Genomic DNA, 23,735 nt, shown 5'->3' on the forward strand with positions numbered 1-23,735 from the left:
AGATCAGCTTGACTGGAGAACAGTAACAGATGAAGCTGGAGGATCAGAGAAGAGTTGATGAAAGGGCTCTGAGTATTAGGAATTCAGACTTAACATGTAGGCAATAGGGAGCCACTGTAAATTCTCGCAAAAGGAGTGGGAGATTCTTTCAATAGTTGTGAGTAGGAGAGACTGAAATAGGGAGAAATTAGAGACAGAAGAACAACTAGAAGGCTACTTAACTAGTCCTCTGCGTGAAGTGATAGGAACTTAACTATTGTGATGGCTGTAGGAGTAAATAAGAGGGGACAGATCCAAAGGATATTATAGAGGAAGAATGCACAGACCATGGTAATGACTTGGAATCAATGGGCCAAAGAAAAGAAGAAGTAAACAAACTCTACATCCTGATTCACAAAACAGGCCAGTCAAGCATCAAGCTTTAGTAATTTTTTATTTTGAATGAATCAACTTGAAATGCCTGTTCCTGAAAAACATGTTTATTATCTGGCCATTAGGGTAAGATAAACACATGTACTATATAAGAAACCTAGTTTCCTTGTAAACTGATATAGCCACTGTGAAGAACAATATGGAGATTCCTTAAAAAACTAAAACTAGAACTACCATGTGACCCAGCAATCCCACTACTGGGCATATACCCTGAGAAAACCATAATTCAAAAAGAGACATGTACCACGATGTTCACGGCAGCACTATTTACAATAGCCAGGACATGGAAGCAACCTAAGCGTCCATCGACAGATGAATGGATAAAGAAGATGTGGCACATATATACAATGGAATATTACTCAGCCATGAAAAGAAACGAAATTGAGTTATTTGTAGTGAGGTGGATGGACCTAGAGTCTGTCATACAGAGTGAAGTAAGTCAGAAAAAGAAAAACAAATACCATATGCTAACACATATATATGGAATCTAAAAAAAAAAAAAAGGTTCTGAAGAACCTAGGGGCAGGAGAGGAATAAAGACGCAGACATAGAGAATGGACTTGAGGACACGGGGAGGGGGAAGGGTGAGCTGGGACGAAGTGAGAGAGTGGCATGGACATATATACACTACCAAATGTAAAATAGATAGCTAGTGGGAAGATGCTACATAGCGCAGGGAGAGCAGCTCAGTGCTTTGTGACCACCTAGAGGGAGGGTGGGAGGGAGACGCAAGAGGGAAGGGATATGGGGATATATGTATACATATAGCTGATTCACTTTGTTATACAGCAGAAACTAACATAACATTGTAAAGCAATTATACTCCAATAAAGAGGTTAAAAAAAAAAGAAACCTAGATTCCTGTTTAAAACTTATTAATATATATTGTCATTCTTGATTTCTTAAGAACACATTTCTATAAAAAAAGCCTAGGGAAACTGCTTTAGACCTATCGTATAAATTTTTATCTGGATCTGGGTGAATCAAATAAGAACTTAATACTAAAAAATAACTTAGATACATCTACAAAAGACTCTATAGAAAAGTTTAGTTTAACTTAAAAATTTTTTTGAAATTACATAATTAAGACCTAGGTCATCTTATCAAAATAAGGGTTATGATACTGTAGAAACATAAAAGAATGAGTGCTGAGAAAAACTTGAAGAGTCAAAGCGTTACTCAATATTAACCTTAGCATGGCTTTTCTCTTTTTCTTGAGTTAGCTAAAGTTTTTCTAAATTGTTTTAGTAAAACTGTGATAAAAATAACCAACAAGGAGGAAACAATATGTGTATCTATATACACACATGTAAAAGTATATTTTTGGTGAAAATCACTATAGTCCCATAGTCAGACATTTTTTGTTGCCTTAATTTTATAGTGCATTACCTATTATATTCCCTTTTATATTATATCAAAAGATATAAAAATGAACACCGTGACGAATGTCTTTCTCACCCCCACTCAGGTCCTCCTAGTTCCTCAGTTGTCACTATTACTACTCAGTAATCATTGCTACCAGTATCTGAGAAATCCTTCCAGAGATATGCGACGCATCTACACACAGGAAGATTATATTGGATAGCAAGATGAATATGGGAAAATGAATTATTTTTCACTCTATAGCCAGATTTCTCTTTTTCTGGATTTCAAGGAAGGAAGTGAAGATAAGCAGTTGAAAAATAGAGTGGGAATTAAAGCCATGAAATTAGAGACTCTGAATAAAGAATTAGATTGTGTGCTGCAATAGCCAAGATTCTCACCTACAGAGTGAGATGAGAAGGGGAGGGATGAAGAGACGGAAGCCAAGCAAAGGCAGTATCTAGGATAAAAGTGGCAACATAGCAAAGGTGAGGACATGTCAAGAGAGAAGGTCTTGGTAAGAAACGAGAGGTAACAAAGAAAAGATGGCGCCCAGCACAGCAACCACCACTCACATGCAATATGGAACGAAACTGCAACACCAATGAGGATCTCCATCGCCTCGGCTCATCCTACCTCATAGCTGCGCCTATCCTGGGAGGTCAGCTCAAAGCAGGATTCTTTCTTGGCATCTTTTCGCAGGTAGGGGGCCATCCGTACACTGTAGCCCTTAATGAGAAAGGTCCCTTTGGGCTGCTTGCCTGCAAGACAGGAAAGCTCCCTGTATCTCCAGAGAGATGCAACTGCCAAGGGAGGGCATCTTCTCTGGATGTAAAATAAAAGCACAGAAACAGCTGTTACATCCCTGAGGAACCACAACAGTCAAGGAGAGGTTATTACTGAAGCTTAAGAAGAGGCTACCGCGACAGCAAGGCAGATATCACTGCCAAGCTAGGGCAGTGCAACGTGAAAGGTTACTTAGCCAAAAGAGTACAACAGAGACAGAGAATTTATTAGAATGTTAAGAGATCTATAATAACAGAAAGAAGGAATTATTACAGCAGGGAGAGTGTGGCCGAAAACGTGAGGCTCTTGAAGGCTATTACAGAACTGAAACGTTATTATCAGGGCCAGCAGAGCACATTTGAGGGGAGGGACAGCAGCGCAAGGGGGCATTATAAGTTCCCAGGCTCTCCTCCTATGCCCTATGTAGCATTTGGGCTACAGTGCTCCCCCCCTCCTGCTGGTCAGGTGAGAATTTATGCTAGAGGGAGAATAATTAAAACTCAGTATTTTATCCCTCTCGCAAGAGGCCAAATTGGGAAGTAGCAGAGTACTGCTGAGTATCATTAGATGATGAGGAAGGAGATAAAAGGAAAAGGACCCTAAGTGAGTGAAAGGAGAGACTACTCTGCCTGTCATTCTCTTTTTTAAAAAAATAAAATATTAGAAACAGAAAAAGAGGGGTTGGTTCCCAAAGATTCTGTGTCCTCATGGTGTGGTCAGGCAGAACACATAGAAGAATGGAACCCCCGTGCCTGGGTGACGCTTTCTGTCCTGTGTCATGTGGAATGAGTTGCTTTTTGATGATGATGATAAGAGGGATGGCAGTGGGAAGAAAATATTAAAAGAAAAGAAAAAGAATCTGTCCTCACCTGGTTGAGCTAAAAGAAATACACAAACACTCTATACTTACTAAGAAAATGTCTTGGGCACAATAAGAAGTAACTGGCGAGAAGGGAGCCATGCAACAGTGCTTTTTGACACCAGAATCTTTTTTGTTAAAGTATCTCTCCTTGTTCTAACTGGCCACTAAAATGTTTTGTTGTTTCTTTGGTCACCAGCTTTTATTTCACTCTGACGGCAAAATGGTCAATAAAAGTCTCCAAGCCTCTCGCTCTTGCTCTCCTTCCTCACCTTGAGTAGGAAGGATTCTGAACGAATGAACGTGATACCTAGTTGTATATCCAGAGATGCCAACCAAGTATTTAAATGCAAGGGAAATGATGAACATTTTTACAAGGACATATATGTTATATTAGTTTGAAGGTTTAAAATAAGAAAATAAAACCTGGTTGGCTTGTATGCCTAGAATTCAGGGGAGAAATTATAGTTGCTGGATTTGAGAGTGGGCTGGGGGTTGGAAGGATACAGGGGGCTTGTTACTCAGGTTTTGAGCTATGCTGCTATCATTTCCAAGTAGGGCTTCACACTTTACCCCTGTATAGGAAAGTTTCTGATGAATTGTGATGGTGAACTCAAGATGAAGGTCAGTGATACCTGTTGCAGGCAGAGAGGCAGAATGAGGTAACTGCCTTGAAGTCCAAGAGCAAATCTTAAGGATTCCATGTCACTTAGCAAAGCTATTCTTTCTGCTACCTTAGTCCCCAAAGTGCAGGAAGTCCAAAGGCAAATGTGTAGGTATCTGATTATTCCCTTGACTGGATATCCAGGCTTTGGGAGAGGAATAAGTCCGGGAAAGAAGGAAGAGAGGAGAAACAGAAAATGATCGGAAGGACAATAAAGGATTTACTTTGGATCATGCCTCAGTAAGAAGGTGGTAGAGCACAAAGAAAGCCCCCACAAGAATTGCTACTTTACTTTATCTCCCTCTTGTTTTGTAGAATTACTCCTGGGGCAGTCTAACCCTGCAGGAGGGTATCCGCTATTTGAAAGTTTGCATTCACCTACGGTAACAACTTTTAGCTTGTGTTTATTTGCTGCTGCCTCCACTTTGTGCTTATATCCTCTGTTCCTTCTCACGAACTAAGCAACTGTGTTAAGCATGGATGGGGGGTCTTTTAGGGATGGCTCATGAGTGCTGTGCTTGACTGAGTCAGTGGTGGCTCATTAAGAAGCTGCCTCTGGCTTGAGTCAACACTTCGCAGCTGCTGCCATCTGGCTGAAGGGTGTCTCTAGGGGACAGCAACCATTTGGGTCTCAGCACTCCATGGCTCTAGGCATGTCCACTGGATTACGTCCCAGAACCCAGTAAGATAAAGTTTGGAGCCTGCTCTTAGAGAGTTTGGACTCAGAGGTTCTATTTCTGGGCCATTGGTAAGCTGCTAAAATCCTTCTCAGAATTAATTTTTTTCAATATTTTAACTATATTATTAATGCCTATAAAGTGTTTGAGGTTCTTTTTTTAAAAATTTATTTATATTTTATTTTTGGCTGCACTGGGTCTTCGCTGCTGCGTGCGGGCTTTCTCTAGTTGCAGCGAGCGGGGGATACTCTTCGTGGCGGTGCGCAGGCTTCTCATTGTGGTGGCTTCTCTTGTTGCGGAGCACGGACTCTAGGCAAACGGGCTTCAGTAGCTGTGGCGCATGGGCTCTGTTGCTCCACGGCATGTGGGATCCTCCCGGACCAGGGCTCAAACCCGTGTCCCCTGCATTGGCAGGTGGATTCTTAACCACTGCGCCACCAGGGAAGTCCCAGAGGTTCTGTTTTTTAAATGCCAAAGTATTCAACCTTGATAATGCGTTATTAGTCATAATAAAAGGTAACCTTTTTATATGCTGGCCACATATCCTAGTGTTTAAAGGGGCTATAATTTCTAAATTGGCATCTGAGTTTTTGGTGATGAGTAAGGTATTATTTACCCAGGCTTATTTCTTTCCCAAGCATATCCCTTTATGGGTGTTAGTTAAGGACTGCTAAGTTGAGATCTAAGTGCTTGAGAATTTACGAAGTGCTTGCATCCAGGAGTGAGATGCTGCTGTGCAAATGAAGAACACTTACTTTTCTCATTAGCATAGTAGTAGAAGAGGCCTCTGCTGACAACACACCATCGCTTCTGCCACTCTGATCCAAAGAAACTATGATCTAAACAGAACAGCAGTAAGGGACATAAATTCAGGTAACTACAATCACTGAAGAGTCCGTAAAATCCAACAACACCCAGTCCAGTGTGTTATTGTTTTATTTCCGAGGTTAATGGACTGTAAAACCCTCCCTTTCACTCCCACAGGTTATCCCGTGTTGACACAGAGTGCAGAGGACTCATTCAGTTAAAGGTCCAAGTTCTAAACAGGTTTTGCCTGCTCTGATCCCAGCTGTTTCTCTACTTTTCCTTTATATCTTTCAGGTTCTAATCTCATCCTGTAGTTATAAAATTCTCCATGAGATCTCTATGTGTTGCCTTTCAGCAAACCGAAATGACACTCCAGGCCATGGGCATGAGCAAGGCTTTCTTTGTGCTAAGCCAGTTTGCCTGAGTGTTAAACCTGGTATTCCAATCCTACTAGAACCTATTCTAATTAAAGAGTGAAAGCTGAAGACTGGGGCTTGTCTAAAACTTGAGAGTGGGCTGCTTCACATATGATATAAAAATGGCACTCATAGCAACACAGTTTCACTCTTTGTGGGAGCACACTGAGAGATGAGAACAAAAATATAGTCATTCATTTATTCATTCGACAAGTATTTATTAAGCACCTGTTGTGTACCAGGTGAGCAAGGCAGAACCAATCCCTATCCTGATGAAGTGAAGATCTGGGGCCATCTCTCTTCAGCCTACACACAAACACCAGACTTCTTTTCTTTTCGTCCCTTCCTTTTGCCTTACCCCTGCCTAGTATAGTACTGGGCATAGAGCAGGTACCCCTTATGCTAGCCCTCTTTTTCCTCATTTCCCTTCCCTTCCTGGAATGTTCTGAGACCGGAGGGTCTAATCAGTACCTTTGCTTTTCTTCTCTAAGTATCCTTGCTTGATGATATTATCAAGCTCTTGAGCTCCTCTTGTGATGTCTTCCATTCCTAAAAGAAACAAGAGCAAAATATTTTGTTGAAATCGGACAGAATTTTCATTTATTTGGGCTGCTTGAGATAATCTACATTAATGAAGGGGTGCAGAGGGGCTATTGCTTATATATGGCACAAAATAAAACAATTTCTAGATGACTGGGGGGGGAAGTAAATTTTCTTTTTCTTCCTAATTATATTTAATGCTAAAATTGCTTAAAATTATCTAAACATAACATTAGTTTGTGCAAGGGGAGGTAGCCTAAGCATGTACTGATTGGCAAGAAAAGGACTCCAGAAAATTAAGAATTTGCTTAACTAAACACACACCTTTTTCTAACAAACAGAAAGCCACCTTAGTGAACATAATTTTTATTAAGTTCACACAAAGAAAGGCTCTGCATAGCTGAACTTGGCAATAGCTGCTAAATTCTGGTTTTGTCAAAGTCATGGTAAGAGTCTAGGGATGGTAGAAGCCTTTACACAGAGAAGACCTGGATCTGACATCAGCCTTTAATTGTATGCTGCTAACATTCTCGGCTTTCAATTAGCCTTGTTAGGTACAAATTTATTGAGCAGTCAAGATCCTAATCTATCTTCCACCACTGGGGTTTATACTTATCTTACAGAAGGGAGGGGCAAAGGACAGAGACAATGAGGCAGGAATTTACTCCTCAAAAAAATAAAATGAAACAGGAACAACAACAAAAACAATTAAAACATATAACTCTCTATTTCTTAATTAGGAGAAATGAAGGGAGTGGGTTAGCATAATCCTAATTTTATTCTTTTTGGTCCCCAAACCCAAATCTCTTTTGGTTTGCCTTAAAAAATTTAGAAAGCAAACAAAATATAAACCAAATTAAGGCACAATGCATATGAATCAACTGGGTCACCTATACGATATCTTGAGACTCTTGGGTGGAATCATTTTTTTCAATCACACAATTGTTTTCTTAACATCGACAATAACTAACATTCAGTGGTAGCTGTGCGTTGGCACTTTGTTCAATGCTTTGAATACTTTTTGTTTAAAAATAACATTTTAAGATGATTTAAAATGCAACTAAAAGTACTTTTTGCTTCTGTTTCAAGCTTAGTTTTAAAAATATAGATCAGAAGAGTTTCTTTTTTAGGTGTTTAAGTGCCTGATTCTATATCCTATTTGTCCGTATTGTCAACTTCCTTGTTCATAGACTGTTTTCATTTGTGTGTTTTACAGTTAGCAAACTCTGTGGCTGCTATAAATCCTCCCAGATGGGTCTCAGGGTGCACGCATGAGATGAAGAGCAGCAAAGGAAAGTTCATTTGTCTAGGATTCTTTCATTTCTCCCACCCCTCTGAAAATTCTAATATCTCTTTGAAAATGCTCTCCAAGAAAACAGAGAAGCAGATTGTACTGAGGGCGAGGACCCAGTATGGCTGAGAAGGCCCTTTGAAGGAGAGCCCATCCTCTCTGCAGCGCTGTCAAAAAATTGCTCCTAGAGGCCTAAAAATTAAATGAAAGACACAGGGGATAAGAAAAACAGGATCCCCTAAGTCTGGAGTTTCCATCTTTTCTTCCCACCATTTTTTCCCTTTTTTAAAAAGGTCTTGTTAAACTTAGAGACACAGCTTCTTGTTAAAGATGCCGAGAGTCTGAATCTTAAAAGACATGTTAAACGTTCTATTAGAATTCAAACCTCCTTTTTTAATGCAAATCTAAACGCCATTTTATGGAACATCTATAATTATGAAAATGGGAAGACATTGCCTCGTTTGCGGGGAGAGTCTGTGAGTATGAATATTACATTAATGTGCCCACACCAGCTCACTGATCCTGCTGGCAGGAGCATAAAAAATGCTCGAGTGAAACTTTTATTTAGATGTTAAGACTCCAGGCCCCAGCGGGGTGACAGAGACAGTCCCTGTGAGTTGCCATCAGAGAGAGAGCTTGAATTGAATTACCCAGGGGGGAAGCAAGTAGTGGTGAGCACTGCTTCGCTTATTTAATTTCATTTACTTTCAGTACATTTTCAGCATGAGGCTTTTCTCTCCCCACCAACTGAAACCCAAGAATGCCACCACCAAGAAAACAAAGACATAATGCAGCAGAAATGTTTGAATTCCAAGTCACTAATTTTAGGAGACTAGGGACAGCACCATCACCACCTTCTCACCCCAAAAGTCACACTTGGTTTGCTAAAATTGAGCACTGAACGAGTTACTGAATTTCCTCTCTTGGTCATTCACCAACAAGATTCTGAAGAGTAAGAGAGCTGGAAATACAGTATTTTATATGCTGTGTTTTTGTAAGGTGTGTTATGTTGCTTTTTTATTAGAAGGAATCTGTATTGATGAACTCTCTTGCCTGGATTCCCTTACGGGCAGTGGAAAAAATGGGATTATAGGTGAAGTTTGGAATGGCTATGGAAAAAAGATCAGATCAAATCAATTTTTATTCTGTTGATTGTCTTCTATGTCTAAGGCACTCTGTGGTGAGTACAATAACAGAACTGTTCTCAATGTAAAGTTGACTCTGAGTGCAATCTCATTACCTCCATGATCTATCAGATAAACCCAGATGGGATCCAGATCCATCCCAGTCCAAGATGGGAAGCCACTGTGGCAATCAAGCTCTCTCCTCTTTCAGTGTCAGCTTAGGGTCCCACTGATCAAGAACTGGTGGTCCTGAGGATACACACGTAAGCCACAGTCCTGTGTGATGACGCAGGAGGAGTCTTGTATGCCCGAATTTACACCTACTGGCAAGTGAACCGATCTGCAGAGCTACTTGACGTGTAATAGAAGGTACGTAAATGTTTTGCAGAATGATAATAAAAATAGGAAGAAGCTACAAACAATTCCATGAGTAGCTATTTTAAGGCAAAAACATTTATATTTAAGTATACAATTTTTTTTTAAATCGAGGCTTTCTGTCCATTACCTGAAAAAGGATATCACCACCTTAATGAAAAAAAATATATAAATGATTTATTGGGAATAAATGGCCCTTTGGATAAACCTAAGGGTGTATCACATTATATCAGCACAAAACAGAATTACATTAGTGTCATAATCTCTCTCTACCACTGCACTTAACTAAATCTCTCAGAATAGCCCATATAAAGGAAAGATTCACTTAGCTGAAGGATGCAGGGCCATAAACATAAGATCGAGAAGAGTGTTAGACACAAGTGATGGCCACCCAACTTTCACAGCAGATAAAGATAAAAGAAATTCTCAGACATCTTTTTCTCCTCATCCAGATTCCTTTAAACCCTGTATCCCACCCATACCAGCTCTGCAGTAAAAAACAACAGAGTAGGGGTCGATCTCTCAGCACTAAACATGACTCCTCAGTCAGCCACCCACAGCAACAACAATGGGGACCCTTTGGAGTGTGATCCATTTCCATAAAGCAGTCAATAAAAAAAGACATGGGAGCTTATGTGAGTCACGGCCTATTTAATCAGCTGCATTCTAGCCCACTGAGAAAAGAGAATTGGAGAAGTCAGTCGGCAACACCACAGCACAACGCTAATAGCATAAGAGGTCACACAATTTCTACTGCAAAAAGGTTGCAGCTCCTGCAAAAAAAAACAGTGCCCACAAACTTTCATTCTGGGTAGCTGGTTTGGTCTCTTGCTCAATCAACCTGAAATGAAAATCCATGATTAAAAAAACCCATCTTTTGTTCAACGCTTTCCCCTCCCTAAATTGTGGACTTCTCCTATCCTCCCCTTTCCTTCTAATTCAAGTTCTTTTCAATTGTTTGAAAAAGGAGACCAAACCAACTCCAGCCCAGAGGCTGATTGTTACCAGGGGTGAATTTCAGGCAGGGTTAAGCTTACCAGTTTCTTTCACTAAACCACCTGTGATATAGGACCTGGGGTGTTGGGTGGATGAGGCTGGAGAAAATCTAATATTTGAAGGCTGGGAATGGTCCAGTTGCATTTGTGATTTCAGTTCACTCACAGATCACTGGTGTGTGTGTGCATTTACACAATGACAAACATACGCTTCACAATGCCTCGAACGGACAAAATGAAAGGGGGTATTGCAGGTAGGGTGGGTGGTGTAGTATTCTCCTGTCCAGTGGTTGCTGATCCCCCAACCGTTTGTTAAATCCTCTCCTTTGTATTTGGTTTCTGTGTCCTTCTTTAATAAGTTCGTTACTGTTTTTCCTCAGCTTCCTTTTTTCTCAATTTTTAGGAACCAGTCAATAAATGACTGAGGTGTCTGGCAAGAAGTGTTCATCTTCTACACATGATGATAACAGGGAAAATGGTTTCAATGACTCTTCCTTCATTTGTCCCTTGGGACAGGCTTACGTAAGTCTTAAACTGCTGTGGTTCCATTCAATATCTACTTGAGTTGACACTTACTCCTCACAGTTTTCTGTCTTTGTGCTTCACTTATTAAGGAATGTAGAGCAACACATGTAAGGTGAAAAATTCTAAGCCATTAATAATAATAGACTTAGGATCTAAAAGTTTCAAAGACACAGAAGCCACTCAAACAAACAGCTTTAATTTCATGGAGAAATAAACTGGATAGCAGATGAAAGGAAGGGCTTGAACACAAAGTACTTAACCAGGTTCTTCAACGAGCTGTGACATAAGAAGCTAAGAAACAAAACAAGTGCAGTTGGAGCTAGGCAGAAGGACGTCAGAAAATGGTAGAAATCACATGTTTGTGGTTAGCAAACCAGTGCAGGAGACAATATTCAGGAGATCTTCATGGACTCTTGTTTCCCCTCCAATTTTTTGAGGTCTTTAAAAAAATCTGTTAATCCAGGTAACAGACCAAACTGTATAAAAATTTGTGGAAGAAACTTGTTATACTGAGGATACAGAAAATTCATGAGAGATTCTAGGGCAGAAGTACTAAGAAAAAACAGCAGATAGCTGATGTACAAAATGATTAAAACTAATATGTTTTAATACAAAATGGTTTAAAAAACCTAACAAGTTTTAATCTGCATTTTATCAAGCATTTTCACATCTCATTTGAGCTCCACAGCATGCCTGTGAGGTATGTATTAATATCATCTCCACTTTACAGACTAGAAAAAAGGCTTACTGAAATTATGGGAGTTGCTGAAGGTTGCTCAGCTGGAAAAGCCCATGCACTTTCCACCACCCTGAGCTTCAGCTGAGGAGACACACTCAGATGTACCTGAGGAAAGATACAGTCTTCCCACCTCACTCGCCCATGAGAGACTCCATTTAAATATGGAAGAAGAAACAGACATGATGTGTGATTATTCTGATACTTGATGTCAAAAAATTATTTTAGGATCCTGTATTTCTTGTTTACTTTGTAAGGTACTGGCTGACTAACCTATGGAATTGCTTTCTAGGGCAGGTCTCTGTGAAATTCAAGAGATCAACAGATATGTGGAACAAAAATGAAAGAAAGGGCTTCCCTGGTGGCGCAGTGGTTGAGAATCTGCCTGCCAATGCTGGGGACACAGGTTCGAGCCCTGGTCTGGGAAGATCCCACATGCTGCAGAGCAACTAGGCCCGTGAGCCACAACTACTGAGCCTGCGCGTCTGGAGCTTGTGCTCCACAACAAAAGAGGCCGCGACAGTGAGAGACCCGCGCACCGCGATGAAGAGTGGCCCCCGCTCGCCGCAACTAGAGAAAGCCCACGCACAGAAATGAAGATCCAACACAGGCAAAAATACATAAGTAAACTTTTTTAAAAAAAGAAAGAAAGTAAGAGAATGTAATAAAAGGGTACACAAGGTAAAGAATATACAAGAGGAAGAAACCTGGAGCTCTCAAAAAATGCTGCTGGATCACCAAGGTTTGTAAGGCCTCTTCACAAGAGTGATATCTAGAAAAGGGAAGCCTGTTTTAGGGTAGGGCTCATGCAGGAATCTCGGACATGATTCATTTACTCTCTAAGGAAGAGGTCTTGGTTTAAAAAGAAAGAAGATTTTTAAGTCAAATATCCAAATTGGTTTCTAGAAACCATCGATATTCATGGCATATGAAGAACCTTCTTGTTTCCACAAAGAGGCGCCACACTAATTACCACAGAGGACTGTGGTCTTCCGGGAGGCTCCTCTTGCATGTCTCTGTTTTTAGTCGGATTTTATTATAAGAAGTGAAAGTTTTAGAAAAAAGCACTTCCAACTCTACGTATGATAACTTCAACACACTAATTCTAGCATCTAAATAAATGGGAATAAACAATAGCATCTGGTAGGTAAACAGTTCATCTTAAAGAAAGACTAATTCAATATAATAATTTACTGATCCTCAATCCTGGTATCAGGATACCAGGGCGTCTTTTGATCAGTTGAAGGTGTTGATAGAAATGGCAGAGATTTTGAATAATTCACTTTAAGAATAAGAATGGATTCAAAGTTTTTCTATAATAACACCACCCATTTGCATTCAATATGCTTTCTTAAGGGGAAAAGTCAATTAAAAATAACTTATAGCGTATCTTATTTAGGCCACAGTCTACGGTGATTAAACACATCTGATGTAGTATTATAATCATGGCAATCAAGAATTCCTACAGAGCTTTATTTCCTTGAAAAAAATTGTTTCTTCAAAATTGTGGGTGTTCCACGGAAGTGGGTTGGGCATATAAATGTTGGTGGTCATGCGTTATGGTGGGAAAAAGGTTGAGAATTCATGTAATCTGCACAAAAACAGTTTAAACCCAGGAAACCTCTTGTGTCTTCTGATTTTATTAATGACACATATATATAACTTAGCACCTTCAGCTTTATTTTTATCCTAAGAATCCATCCTTAATACAGAACTACAAAGATCCAAACGACCTGAAGTCTTTTTTAGCAGCCAAACCACAGTAAGTGGCAGCAGGACAAAGTGAGAATCATGACACAAATCCAGACCGTGGTGCTTCAAAGAGCTTTGAGATTCTAAAAAGGAGGAGGAGAGGATTTCAAACACCAAACTTGTCTTTTTTACAAACCTTGAAGGATCACTGTATTTTCCTCTCATCCTGAGACAGGTCACTTTTATACATGTGTCACTTGAGAGCATATCTTTAAAAATGAATGACAAAATATCATTTTCAAATCTATTTATTTACTACTCTACTGGATTGTGATAAGAATATGAAGAAAAGGAAAGAAAAAAGCCCCACCTGGGTTTGGAGTCACTTTTTAACTGGTTTAACTTCTACCTGTCCACCATACTATGGCCAGAAATCATCTTTCTGAAACGTATATCTGGCCATGTCACATTCCTGCTACAGCCTTTAATGGTTCTCCCTAACCTATAGGATGAAACTCAAGCTCTCCATCACACAAAAACTTTAAAACTTGGTCTCACCCTACCTTCCAGTTTCATTTTCTCCCAACCCCTTATACTTCCCAATACTCCAGCAATAATAGGTAACAGACTTTGCCTTCTGGAATATGCCGTGTACTTTACACTGCCAGGCCTTTGCTCATGCTGTTTTTCCTGGTTGGAAATTCTAATCTGTATCCCCATTTTCTGAGGTGGGAGTGCTCCTTTAAGACTGAATTCAAATGTCACAAACCTTCTGAATCTTTGTCTGTTTCCCCACATAGAATTATATCCTCTCTCTTCTGTGCTCTAATACCATTTTTCTGTAGGGTACAGTCTTGGCTCCCAGGGACCCTAAACCTTTCCCCCAATACTCCTCTCCATTCTTGCCTCTTTGCTTTGGTTTACATAAGACCTTCGTTTCTATGTAAAGCTGCTAGAAGCCTTGAATGAGGAAGTAGAAAAGGTACTATTCCCAGGAAAAGGAATGTAGCTGTGGATCTGGGTAGAAGGCAAGAGGGAGGAGGATGGCCTAGCAAGGGAAGGAGGGTTAGAATAGATCTCACATTCATAGGAAGAGAGAGAGAACACCATGAAAAAAATGAAATGGACAAAACATCATAGTGCCTGGATTGAAACAGGGGAACAAAGAAGAATCCAATAGAGCTGTGCATCCAAGGAGATGGGCCAGTATTTGCACCCCGACTGTCTAGGTAAGGAGAGTAAGAATTAGACTGAGGCAGAGCTGGAACAGCTGAAACCCATCACAAGGCAGGGCTGTACTTTAATTGTTGAACTGATGTGGGATTAAGAAGGATCCTTCCCTAAAATACACTCAGTAAACTCCAAGGAGTTTGGTGCTAATTATTTAACTTCTTGAAGCCTAAAGAAAACCTGCCAGTGGGAAATCTAGTCCCTTTCACAGAGGGCAGTTCAATTCATTAGTTATATACCTGTTACTCTCTGTATCCCCAGGGGCCTCGTACACACAGTAGGTGCCTGATAAATGTTTGTTAAACTGAACTGAAACCACTTCCAGCCTTATGGGACTTGGGGTCTAAGAAGGCAATATGGGAGTGAATATTTGTTAGATAAATCATTTTCACCAAAGCCAAAACCAGTCATTTTTGTTCTGCTGTATACTCACTATTTTAATCTTAGAGTTGGTACTGTGAAATAAGAAAGTAAAAAAGGGAAAGAAAGGAAGTAGCCAAGAAAGCCAGGAGGAAGTAGTGGGTGCAGAAGTCGGGAGGAATCACAGTGCTGAGAATGACAGGAGGACGGACAAACGGGATTTTGGGAAAAAAAATAATAAGTTGGGAAAAAATGCCATGAACCTCACCTGGAGAGAACTATATCTCCCAGCCAATTTCACAGCCTCGTTGAGATACCGGTTCTCTTCACCCCAGAACTTATCTATCTTCAGGAAAGCATCAAAGGATGGGGTCCAGAGGAAACCATAAATGGACAAAGACCGAGCCAAACTTAACAAATGGATAACTGAGTATACTTCAGAAAAAGGCTGTTGATTGCAATTTCTGAGCTACACAGGCCTTGAGTGGCTGAGAACTTGGCCCCTTGTCTTGTTCTTGTATTTCCCTGAAAAACGGTATTTTTCTCTTTGACCGTCGTAGGTACGTTTGTTTGCATCCTGTACGCAAACATCCTATGTGTGTCTGAGCACTTAATAATGTTGATGGTGAAAGCTGCATGAGGATTAGGGTACCAGAATCCCGGAGTCTTTATTTTAGTTACTCTCTAAACCAAAAGATTTCAGGCAGGAATCAAATGATGATAATCTTGCCTTCTCCATGTCTCTCTAGTGAAAAACATTCAGATATCATCAGAGCACTGCATCGAGAAAACCTTTAAAGCAAACAAAGCAGAAAATAAAAAAGAAGACTTAGAAACTAATTATCGTGATTCTCTGGGGGTATTTCAGGGTGGATGATCTAATGAGAACTCTCACACCCCATTGGGAAGAACTTGATGGGAATGCAGTGACCTCAGCAATGTGGCTTTGACCTGGTATGTATCATCTGCTGGACAAAGGGCCACTCTCAAGCTGGGCCTTGCTCTCAGCCAGCTCCCTGGGTGTCTCTGCAGCAGAATGGGATCAGAGACAGAAAAATGATGGCTACGAGAAGGAACCTTTAGGGCAAAAATCACCTCCTTTTCTTTTAAGTTACACGTTTGAGATTTAAAATCTCTTGGTTCTTCTGTTTCATCTGACAAAACTCAAGCAAGTTTGAAGTCAAATTTTGCAAGGAAAAAATTAGGGAGGGGAAAATGAGGGTGATGTTTCCCGACCCAAAAGTTTCTAACCAAATCATCAAGTCTGTAATTGCAAAATAAAAACACTAAATCTCAATATCTATTTGCACAGCTCATTAACTAAGGGCTCACAGTCAGCAAACGGAAAAAAAAAAAATAAAGGAAAAAACCTTCAGCACCAAATACATTTGGAAAGTTACTATGGAGACCTGTCTTTCCCTAGGATCTAAACTAGGCTGTTGTCAGATGCGTCTGTCTGTCTGTCTTTATTGCTTATTTGGGAAGTAGCAAGTTGGGATGAGGCAAAGCATCTTTTGTCAGACTGTGCTGGAGAGAAAAAGAGAACATTCCTTTCCCCACTGAGTATTATGAACATGATGGCAGGCACTCGACCTGCTCTGCTACTGGGACAACATGATTTACAGTGTGAAAAGGGAAAACCTAAATCACTAAGTAATGAAAACATTAAAGTTAATGCATCACAAGTGAGGAATTTATTACCATTAACTCCAATAAACAGTTATAAAACACTCGTCCTTTCCTGTCCATGTGCAGGGACACAGACACTGTACTTCATTAAGCTCAACTTTCTTTTCTTCTCCACTAGACCAGTCATGTGTGTTTGAACCAACCACCATTTATTGTTAAGTGGACTGGTTCATTTTCCAGGACTGAGAAAGCTGAAGGCACATCCATTTTGCTTCATGGTGCTTGGTGCAGACGGATGAAATAGCAAAGTTTAGAAGACATGCAGCTCGGTATTGCTATATAAGTTTATTTAAAAGTCCCTAAAATGTATGTCTGATAAAAGCAGAGTAACTCTTCTGAGCAGCCTTTCTCAGAGGCAGGTATATAAGTAATAATGCCTGGTGAGGAAGGTGGCATATTGGATGCCAATGAACGTCAGGTGCGTTTAGCTGAATAATTTTTCCCTTGTTATTGTTTGGTATAGCACCTAAGAAACCTGAGATGGAAACCCATTTCCTTCCAACATCTTTCTCTGTCACAGGGGCATACCAGTTTATTACCTTCAGGTTTTTCATGAACAAAAGAGGCTGCACATATTGGATGGCTAAGGTAGACTGGTTCTGGAATCATTTGTTTTAGAGGAAAAAAAAGGGAACTAACGTGTCTTTTTGGAAAGCCAACTCTAATCATGGAATCACCTGGGTGTTACAAAGCAGACAGGAGAGGCAGCCTGAAATTCAGGGTACCCTGAGCAAACATTCACAATAGTGACAATGCTAATAGTAATACTTTACATTTGAATAGCACTTTAGTGTTTGTAAACTGTTTTCCTTTATGACCTCTTTGATCCTGATACAAACAGAAAGGCCTCAATAGTCTAGACGTCAGGAGCTGAAATTGAGGCTCAGAGAGGATAAAAGACTTACTCACATAGCTGGAAGGAAGAATAAGGACAAAAACTCAGTTTTTTTTAAAAGCTCCACATCCAGTACTTTTTTTTTTTTTTTTTTTTTTTTTGCAGTACGCGGGCCTCTCCCTGTTGTGGCCTCTCCCGCTGCGGACGGGCAGGCTCAGTGGCCATGGCTCACGGGCCCAGCCGCTCCGCGGCATGTGGGATCTTCCCAGACTGGGGCACGAACCTGTGTCCCCTGCATCGGCAGGTGGACCCTCAACCACTGCGCCACCAGGGAAGCCCAAATCCAGTACATTTTTGGCTACACCGTGCTATGACAAACATTTTACATAATGAATAATGTTATAGTCATAATTATAACATAAAGTCAAGGTAAACGGTGTTTTAATTCTAGATTTCTCAGCCCAAATGGTTTTTAGGAACCCTCTCTGCTAAGCATGGCTACAGTACCAGTACTGCTGGATGGAGCCTGGGAATTGTCCAGGTTGTTCAGCTCTGAAATGGGATCTGATTTTTGGCATTACCAGAGAAGAGGCAGGTACCTGGGTGATCCTTCTGTTTGAGGTTCATAGGGATGTTTAGCCCTACCCACTGAGTGGAATTGCTGGGCCTCTCATGGGCCAAATTGTGTAGAACATATGAAAGAAAGGGCTAGAGAGGCTCTGACGCAGAGTCTGAGCTGCGTAGCCTGCATTACCAAAGCTAAGATTTCCACAAGTAAGACCAACTGCTAAAAAGTAGCATAGTTTAAGGAGGTAGTAATATTTGTCAAAGGAATTTTTCTAAATATTATTTCACCACCATCTTAGCATTTCCATAAGGTACCCTAATGAAGAACTCTTAGATGAAGAAGTTACAGGTCTCTCCGGAGGTGATAGAGCAAATGACTCTGCCACTCATTTTACACACAGGGAAATTAAATCCCAGCCAGCTATGATGCCATTATGTGACTCATTCAATGATACCATTATGTGACATCACCCAAGGTAACGTGACTAATTTGTCGCAGAGTTGAGAAGAGAAATAGAGTTTTCTGACTCCAATTCAACATCATATCACTCTTTTACTCCCATAGTCAGGAAATAATCCTTCTCTAACTCTGGGGGTTTAATTTCTATGGGGAAACTAAACAAGACAGGTCCCAAATTTTGGGACACACAGTTCAGTCGAGAGTGGGAAGCTATCCTGAAAGCAGGTGAATTAAGTAATAGTCTATGTCCTGAACACTGAGGCCCCTAGCCTCCTTTTACTGCTCAGTTCCAAAAACCCTGGTAGTCATGTATAATGGTACCACCAGCAGATACATGGATCCTTCTCTGGAAAAAAATGAATGGCCTCAGAGAAAAGACCTGCAGATACTGACATTTGGGAGACGCCAAGCAACATGGTTAGGTCTTCTCATCACTCTCAAGTTTAGGCTTTCTAAAGTGAAGCCCATCAGGGGATATGCTCTGCCTTGGCACACAGAAGTTTCAATCTGCATGTTAGTGCCTCACTTTTAAATAGAAGCAAAGTCTAAAGATCACCAGACATTTGCAGAAAAGCTTCCAACATGGAAGATAAAGACTAAAACATACAACAGATAAAAAGGAACTCAGAGAAAACAATTTAGGGAGCAGAAAAGAAAATGAAAAACCAAACCAAACAAACAAGGGATCATTAATATTCCCAGAGGGATGAGAAGACACTGAATTCATGAAATAGGCTGCTTAAAAAGAAACAATCAGGGAACAAGAAAGGAGAGTAAGAAATTAAACATAAGGTAGCCAAAATTAAAAACAAAATCAATAGATGGGTTGGAAGATATAATTGAGGATATCTTAAAGAAATAGGGCAAAAAGGTCAAGAAAACAGAAGAGATAAAAATATTAGAACACAGAAAATAAAGGGAAGGAAATGATCAAAGAAACAATAAAAATTCTCACAATGAGGGATATAAATCTTCTGATTGAAAGGGACCTCCATACATCCAGCACATGAAGGAAAAGAGGTCCACACCCTGGTAATCACTGTGAACTTTCAGAACACAATGGACAATGAGAAGCTCATAAAAGCTTCTGAGTTGGGGGAAAAATTGGCCATACACAAAGAATCAAGAATCAGACTGGCATTGAACTTCTCCACTGCAACACTAGAAGCTAAAACGAAGCAAACTTTTCCAAATTCTAAGGCAGATAGTTTCTACACCCAAATTATCAATCAAGTGTAAAGGTAGAATAAAGAGGTTTTCAGACATGCACATTCTAAAGAAATATACTTCCTGGCCAGCCTTTCTCAGGATGCCACCAGAGGATGTGCTCCAGCAAAGTGAGGGAGTCCACCAAGAAAGAAGGTGATGCTGGATCCGGGTGCAGCTCTGATAAAGGAAAGAGACAAAGGGAAGTCCCAAGGGCAGCCAGCCCAAAGTCGGGAGGAGGACAGAGGTGTCCAGGAGAGCGGCTCCAAGAACAAAATGGACCTGATGGATCATCTGATGTGTGTGACCACTTGGAAAATAGGAATATTACAGTTCTGCTACAGAGTTTGGGAAGAATTAGGGATGGTGACTTAGAAAACTAATAAAATGAAAAAAGCCTAGGCATTTTCCCACTCTGGAAAAAATAAGAAATAAAACTTAATTATAGAAGTTTATAAGGGTTGGCAGTAAATAAAATTTACATAGTTAAAATCACGTAAACCCTAAAACTAAACTAACTAAAAATTATGATATAAGCATGTCGGGAAGATGAAGGGAGGAGAAATGAGGATTAGGATGAGATAAGAGTGTTAAATCCTCCTATGCCATAATATGAAATCAATAGTTAATAGCTGAAATTGAAAAGTCCTGAAAATAGCTGTATAATATTATTATTTAGAAATGTGGACGTACACAGCAGAATTTATGAAAGAATTGAAGGGGGTGGCCTCTGGAGAGCAGTACTCAGGGACTGGGAAGGGATAACTGTGTGTAGCACTATTTGATTTTAAAAAACTATATGTCTATATTATTTTGATGAAAATAAAAAATAATTAGAAAATGGGAAAAATAGTTTTACAACTATTTTACACAAAGCCACACATCTCCATATTTACATCATGATGTCCATTCTGAGTGGCTAAATATACAAAACTCCTAAGCTTGGTATGAAGCGTTTATGGCAAAGGAATCCAGAAAAGAAAGAAGAAATTGGTGTAGAAAAAAGAGAAACAATTTTGTTAAAAAACACTTACACAAAGCCACATTTGAATTAGGTACCATTTTAAGAATATTTTAATAATCTGTAGTCTTTGTGCAATTTGCAATTCTAATATTGTACTTTGTACCATAGGTTTAATTCTGCTTAAGCTCCTCCTACATTGCAAGGGTACCCACAAAAACAGGAGGCCTTTTTCCATTGGAGATCTGTTTTATTTCACACGTAACAAAGGGTACGCAATCCCATTATGACATCTGGGGGTCAGAAGCCCAGAGTATAAACTTGGGCTGCAATTTACAGAATAGTTTTGTATTACTAGGCATGACCAGAATTGGATAAAGTACCTACAGATAAAATCAAATCAGGAAAAATGTATTTGGAACCTACTGTGTGGTAGATGTTGTGCCAGAGAGCATACAATTCGTAGAAAGACAACTTCAGATCAGTGCAAAGGCACAGAGAGCACAGACATGATTTTAATTTATAGGACTGGAAAAGTACAAGGCCATAAAGCAAGACACCTGTTGTCCTGCATTTATGTTAAAGGTTTTGCCTTTTTAAAAAATAATCAGAAACACATAATCATTATTCTTGACATAAATTACATATTAGATTGAGAGTGGAAATCATGTTTTAGGAATAGGAAGGGAAGGAAAAGTAAAACCAACTGCATGTAATTTTTCAAGTGGAAACAACGGCAATATGAAGATATATGGGTGTCAGACCCACTGGTAGAGGAAGGAGGCTGTGCTCCCTTACCTCTTGTGGTGTCACTCCTGTGACCTCTACCATTTGAAATGCTTTGATTCCACCTTGCCCAAGGGGCCTGTGAGCAACGGGAAAAGGGATGAAGGATGCCTATGCCTGACCTCACCTTTACATTGTCTAATGACTGAAGGTATAAATCAGCTTTCCCCTTGAAGATCCGAGTGTCAGAAGCTCATGTGAAATGCTGGAAATATTAAATGATGTCCCTGAGGGTTTTATTGTTACTCAGTTTTCTCCTGTAACTGGGAGAGCTGTTCACATGAAGGATACTCTCCCTCAGGACCTCAATTTGTATACAAAATGAAGTATGAAACTCCAACAACTTCTTGCCACTTTGGAAAGAAAATAAACAATTAGTGGAGGTTGCCCTTAGCCTACTGGTCCTGCATATATTTCAAAGATACCTCTATTCCCAGAGAGCAATTCACACTAATGAAGGTATGATACCCTCATTACAAATCCTTATTTCCAGGGTAATAAATCTGTGATGGTTAAAAAAATCTCCATAGACAATGCAATGTGTCTTTTAATGGGGAAAAACAAAAACTCTTCACTTTATCCTAGTTAGCAGAGGAAGTGTACTAAGAATAGAGGATCAACTGCCCCAATGCCGAGGTTCCATTGCTAGCTCATCACTGTGATCTTGGGCTGTATCTGAAGCTCCATTCCAAGATTCTTTGTGCAGAATTTTTTAAATCTATGGACTCTTAAACCTCCTAATACACTTTGATTCATTAATCCTCACCACTACCTCTGTAATAGGCATAATTATCTGTAATAAGAACAATGATAATTTTTCTCTTGATGGAGAAATTAAAGTGACTTGTTCAAGTCTCTCAGTTAGTAAGTGGACAAAGCCGGAACAGAAATAAGGAATCCTCATGACAATCCTTAGCATTAATCTCTTGGCATCTCTTTTTTCCATCACAGATTTGAAGTACTGGCACACAAAAAATATATTCCCTATTATAAAAATATCACTATATATTTGCATAGAGCTTTAAAAATTTTAGAGCATGTTCAAACCTCTTATTTAGTTCAATTTTTATAATAGCCCTATGAGGTAGGTATTTATAGACTCTGTAATGAAGGACTAAAAGTAAAAAGAAACAGCATAAACAGCTGAGAAGAAAAGCCAGTGAAATATTAAGGATTACCTAAGACATTATAGAATCTTAATTACACCAGGTTTGTAAGAGACAGCCAGATGTATGAATATATTGATTAGCCTGCCCTGTTTCTGTGCGATAATAGAGGACTGATCTCTAAAAGAGCCTCTGCTCTGTGTTCTAAGATCATATTCCAGTCACGAAAGGATATTCAGAATGGTGTAATGTGCTCTTTTAACGCGAGCTCTCTTGCCATCGAACTATGGCTGAATTAGGGATGAATGACACTGCTTCTCTAGGGGGCAAGAGAAAGTGTGAGGGATGAGAGGGATTCCAAACAGCAAAGAAGGAAAAATGAAGAAATAAGGCTCTTTTTTCCCCAAAAGCCTAATCTTCTGAAGCAGGCCCAGTGATTAAAAAAAAACTTAAACAAAGTAGCACCAAATAGAATTGGTGCTGCTTAACTAGTGTGTGTTTAAGGGAACTGGAAAAGGGTCCCTCTTCCAAATACCTTCCCAACTGACTTCCTTAATTCCTGAAATTCCACCATTAGAAGTCCATTCCCGTAGATGAAAGCATTATTCCCTACTGAAATCCAAATGCCTCTGGGAGAGGCAGTATCCTAAGTGAGGCATTCTCATCCACAGTATGATAACAAATTGGGAGAAGGAGACCCAGAGTGCCAGCTCTCCCAGGGACAAAGCACAGCCACTTGCAACCATGCGGCAGGCCATCGAGCAGAGATGACTGATAGAAGTATGTCGAGCACTGACTCTTACCCAGGTGTGTGTGGTTGACGATACTGCACTGAGCCATTATCAGTCATTAGCACCTGAGAGCAGTGGTTTTTAACTGCAGCTGCTCATCACCATCACCTGTCAACCTTTCAAAAAATGTATACACCTGGACTGTACCCTACATTTGCTGAATCAGGATCATGTGGGAGTAGGGTTGAGGCATGTTTATTTTTTCAAAGCTCTGTGGATGTTCTGATGCTCTGCCAGGGCTGAAAACCACAACCTCAGAGTGAAATGTGTCAACCCGATCGATGGCTTGCTGGTGGGCCTTGGTGAGGTGGGGCCCCAGGTCGGGGGCCTGGACGCTGAATACCAGAACAGGTGATGAGAGGCAAGAGAGGTTCCATAACAACAAAGTAACAGAAGAGGACATGGAAAAGAATCAAGACAACTTGTCTCTATCACAATTTTGACAAACTACCTGGGAGTGTTA

General features: G+C 40.1%; 1 protein-coding gene across 1 annotated transcript in view; it reads right to left on the reverse strand.

Annotated features, from left to right (window-relative positions):
* The window catches only part of SKAP1 (src kinase associated phosphoprotein 1), a 274,732-nt gene that overhangs the window by 41,196 nt on the left and 209,801 nt on the right, over positions 1-23,735 (reverse strand). The window contains exons 5-7 of the mRNA XM_082679184.1: positions 6,475-6,552; positions 5,536-5,619; positions 2,431-2,555 (exon numbers count right to left, since the gene is read on the reverse strand). Coding sequence (XP_082535310.1) covers positions 2,431-2,555; positions 5,536-5,619; positions 6,475-6,552 — 287 coding nt within the window. The remainder of the gene's footprint in view (positions 1-2,430; positions 2,556-5,535; positions 5,620-6,474; positions 6,553-23,735) is intronic.

This window comes from Grampus griseus (assembly GCF_964374135.1).
Source record: "Grampus griseus genome assembly, chromosome: 20".
In the NCBI taxonomy this organism is placed as follows: Eukaryota; Metazoa; Chordata; class Mammalia; order Artiodactyla; family Delphinidae; genus Grampus; species Grampus griseus.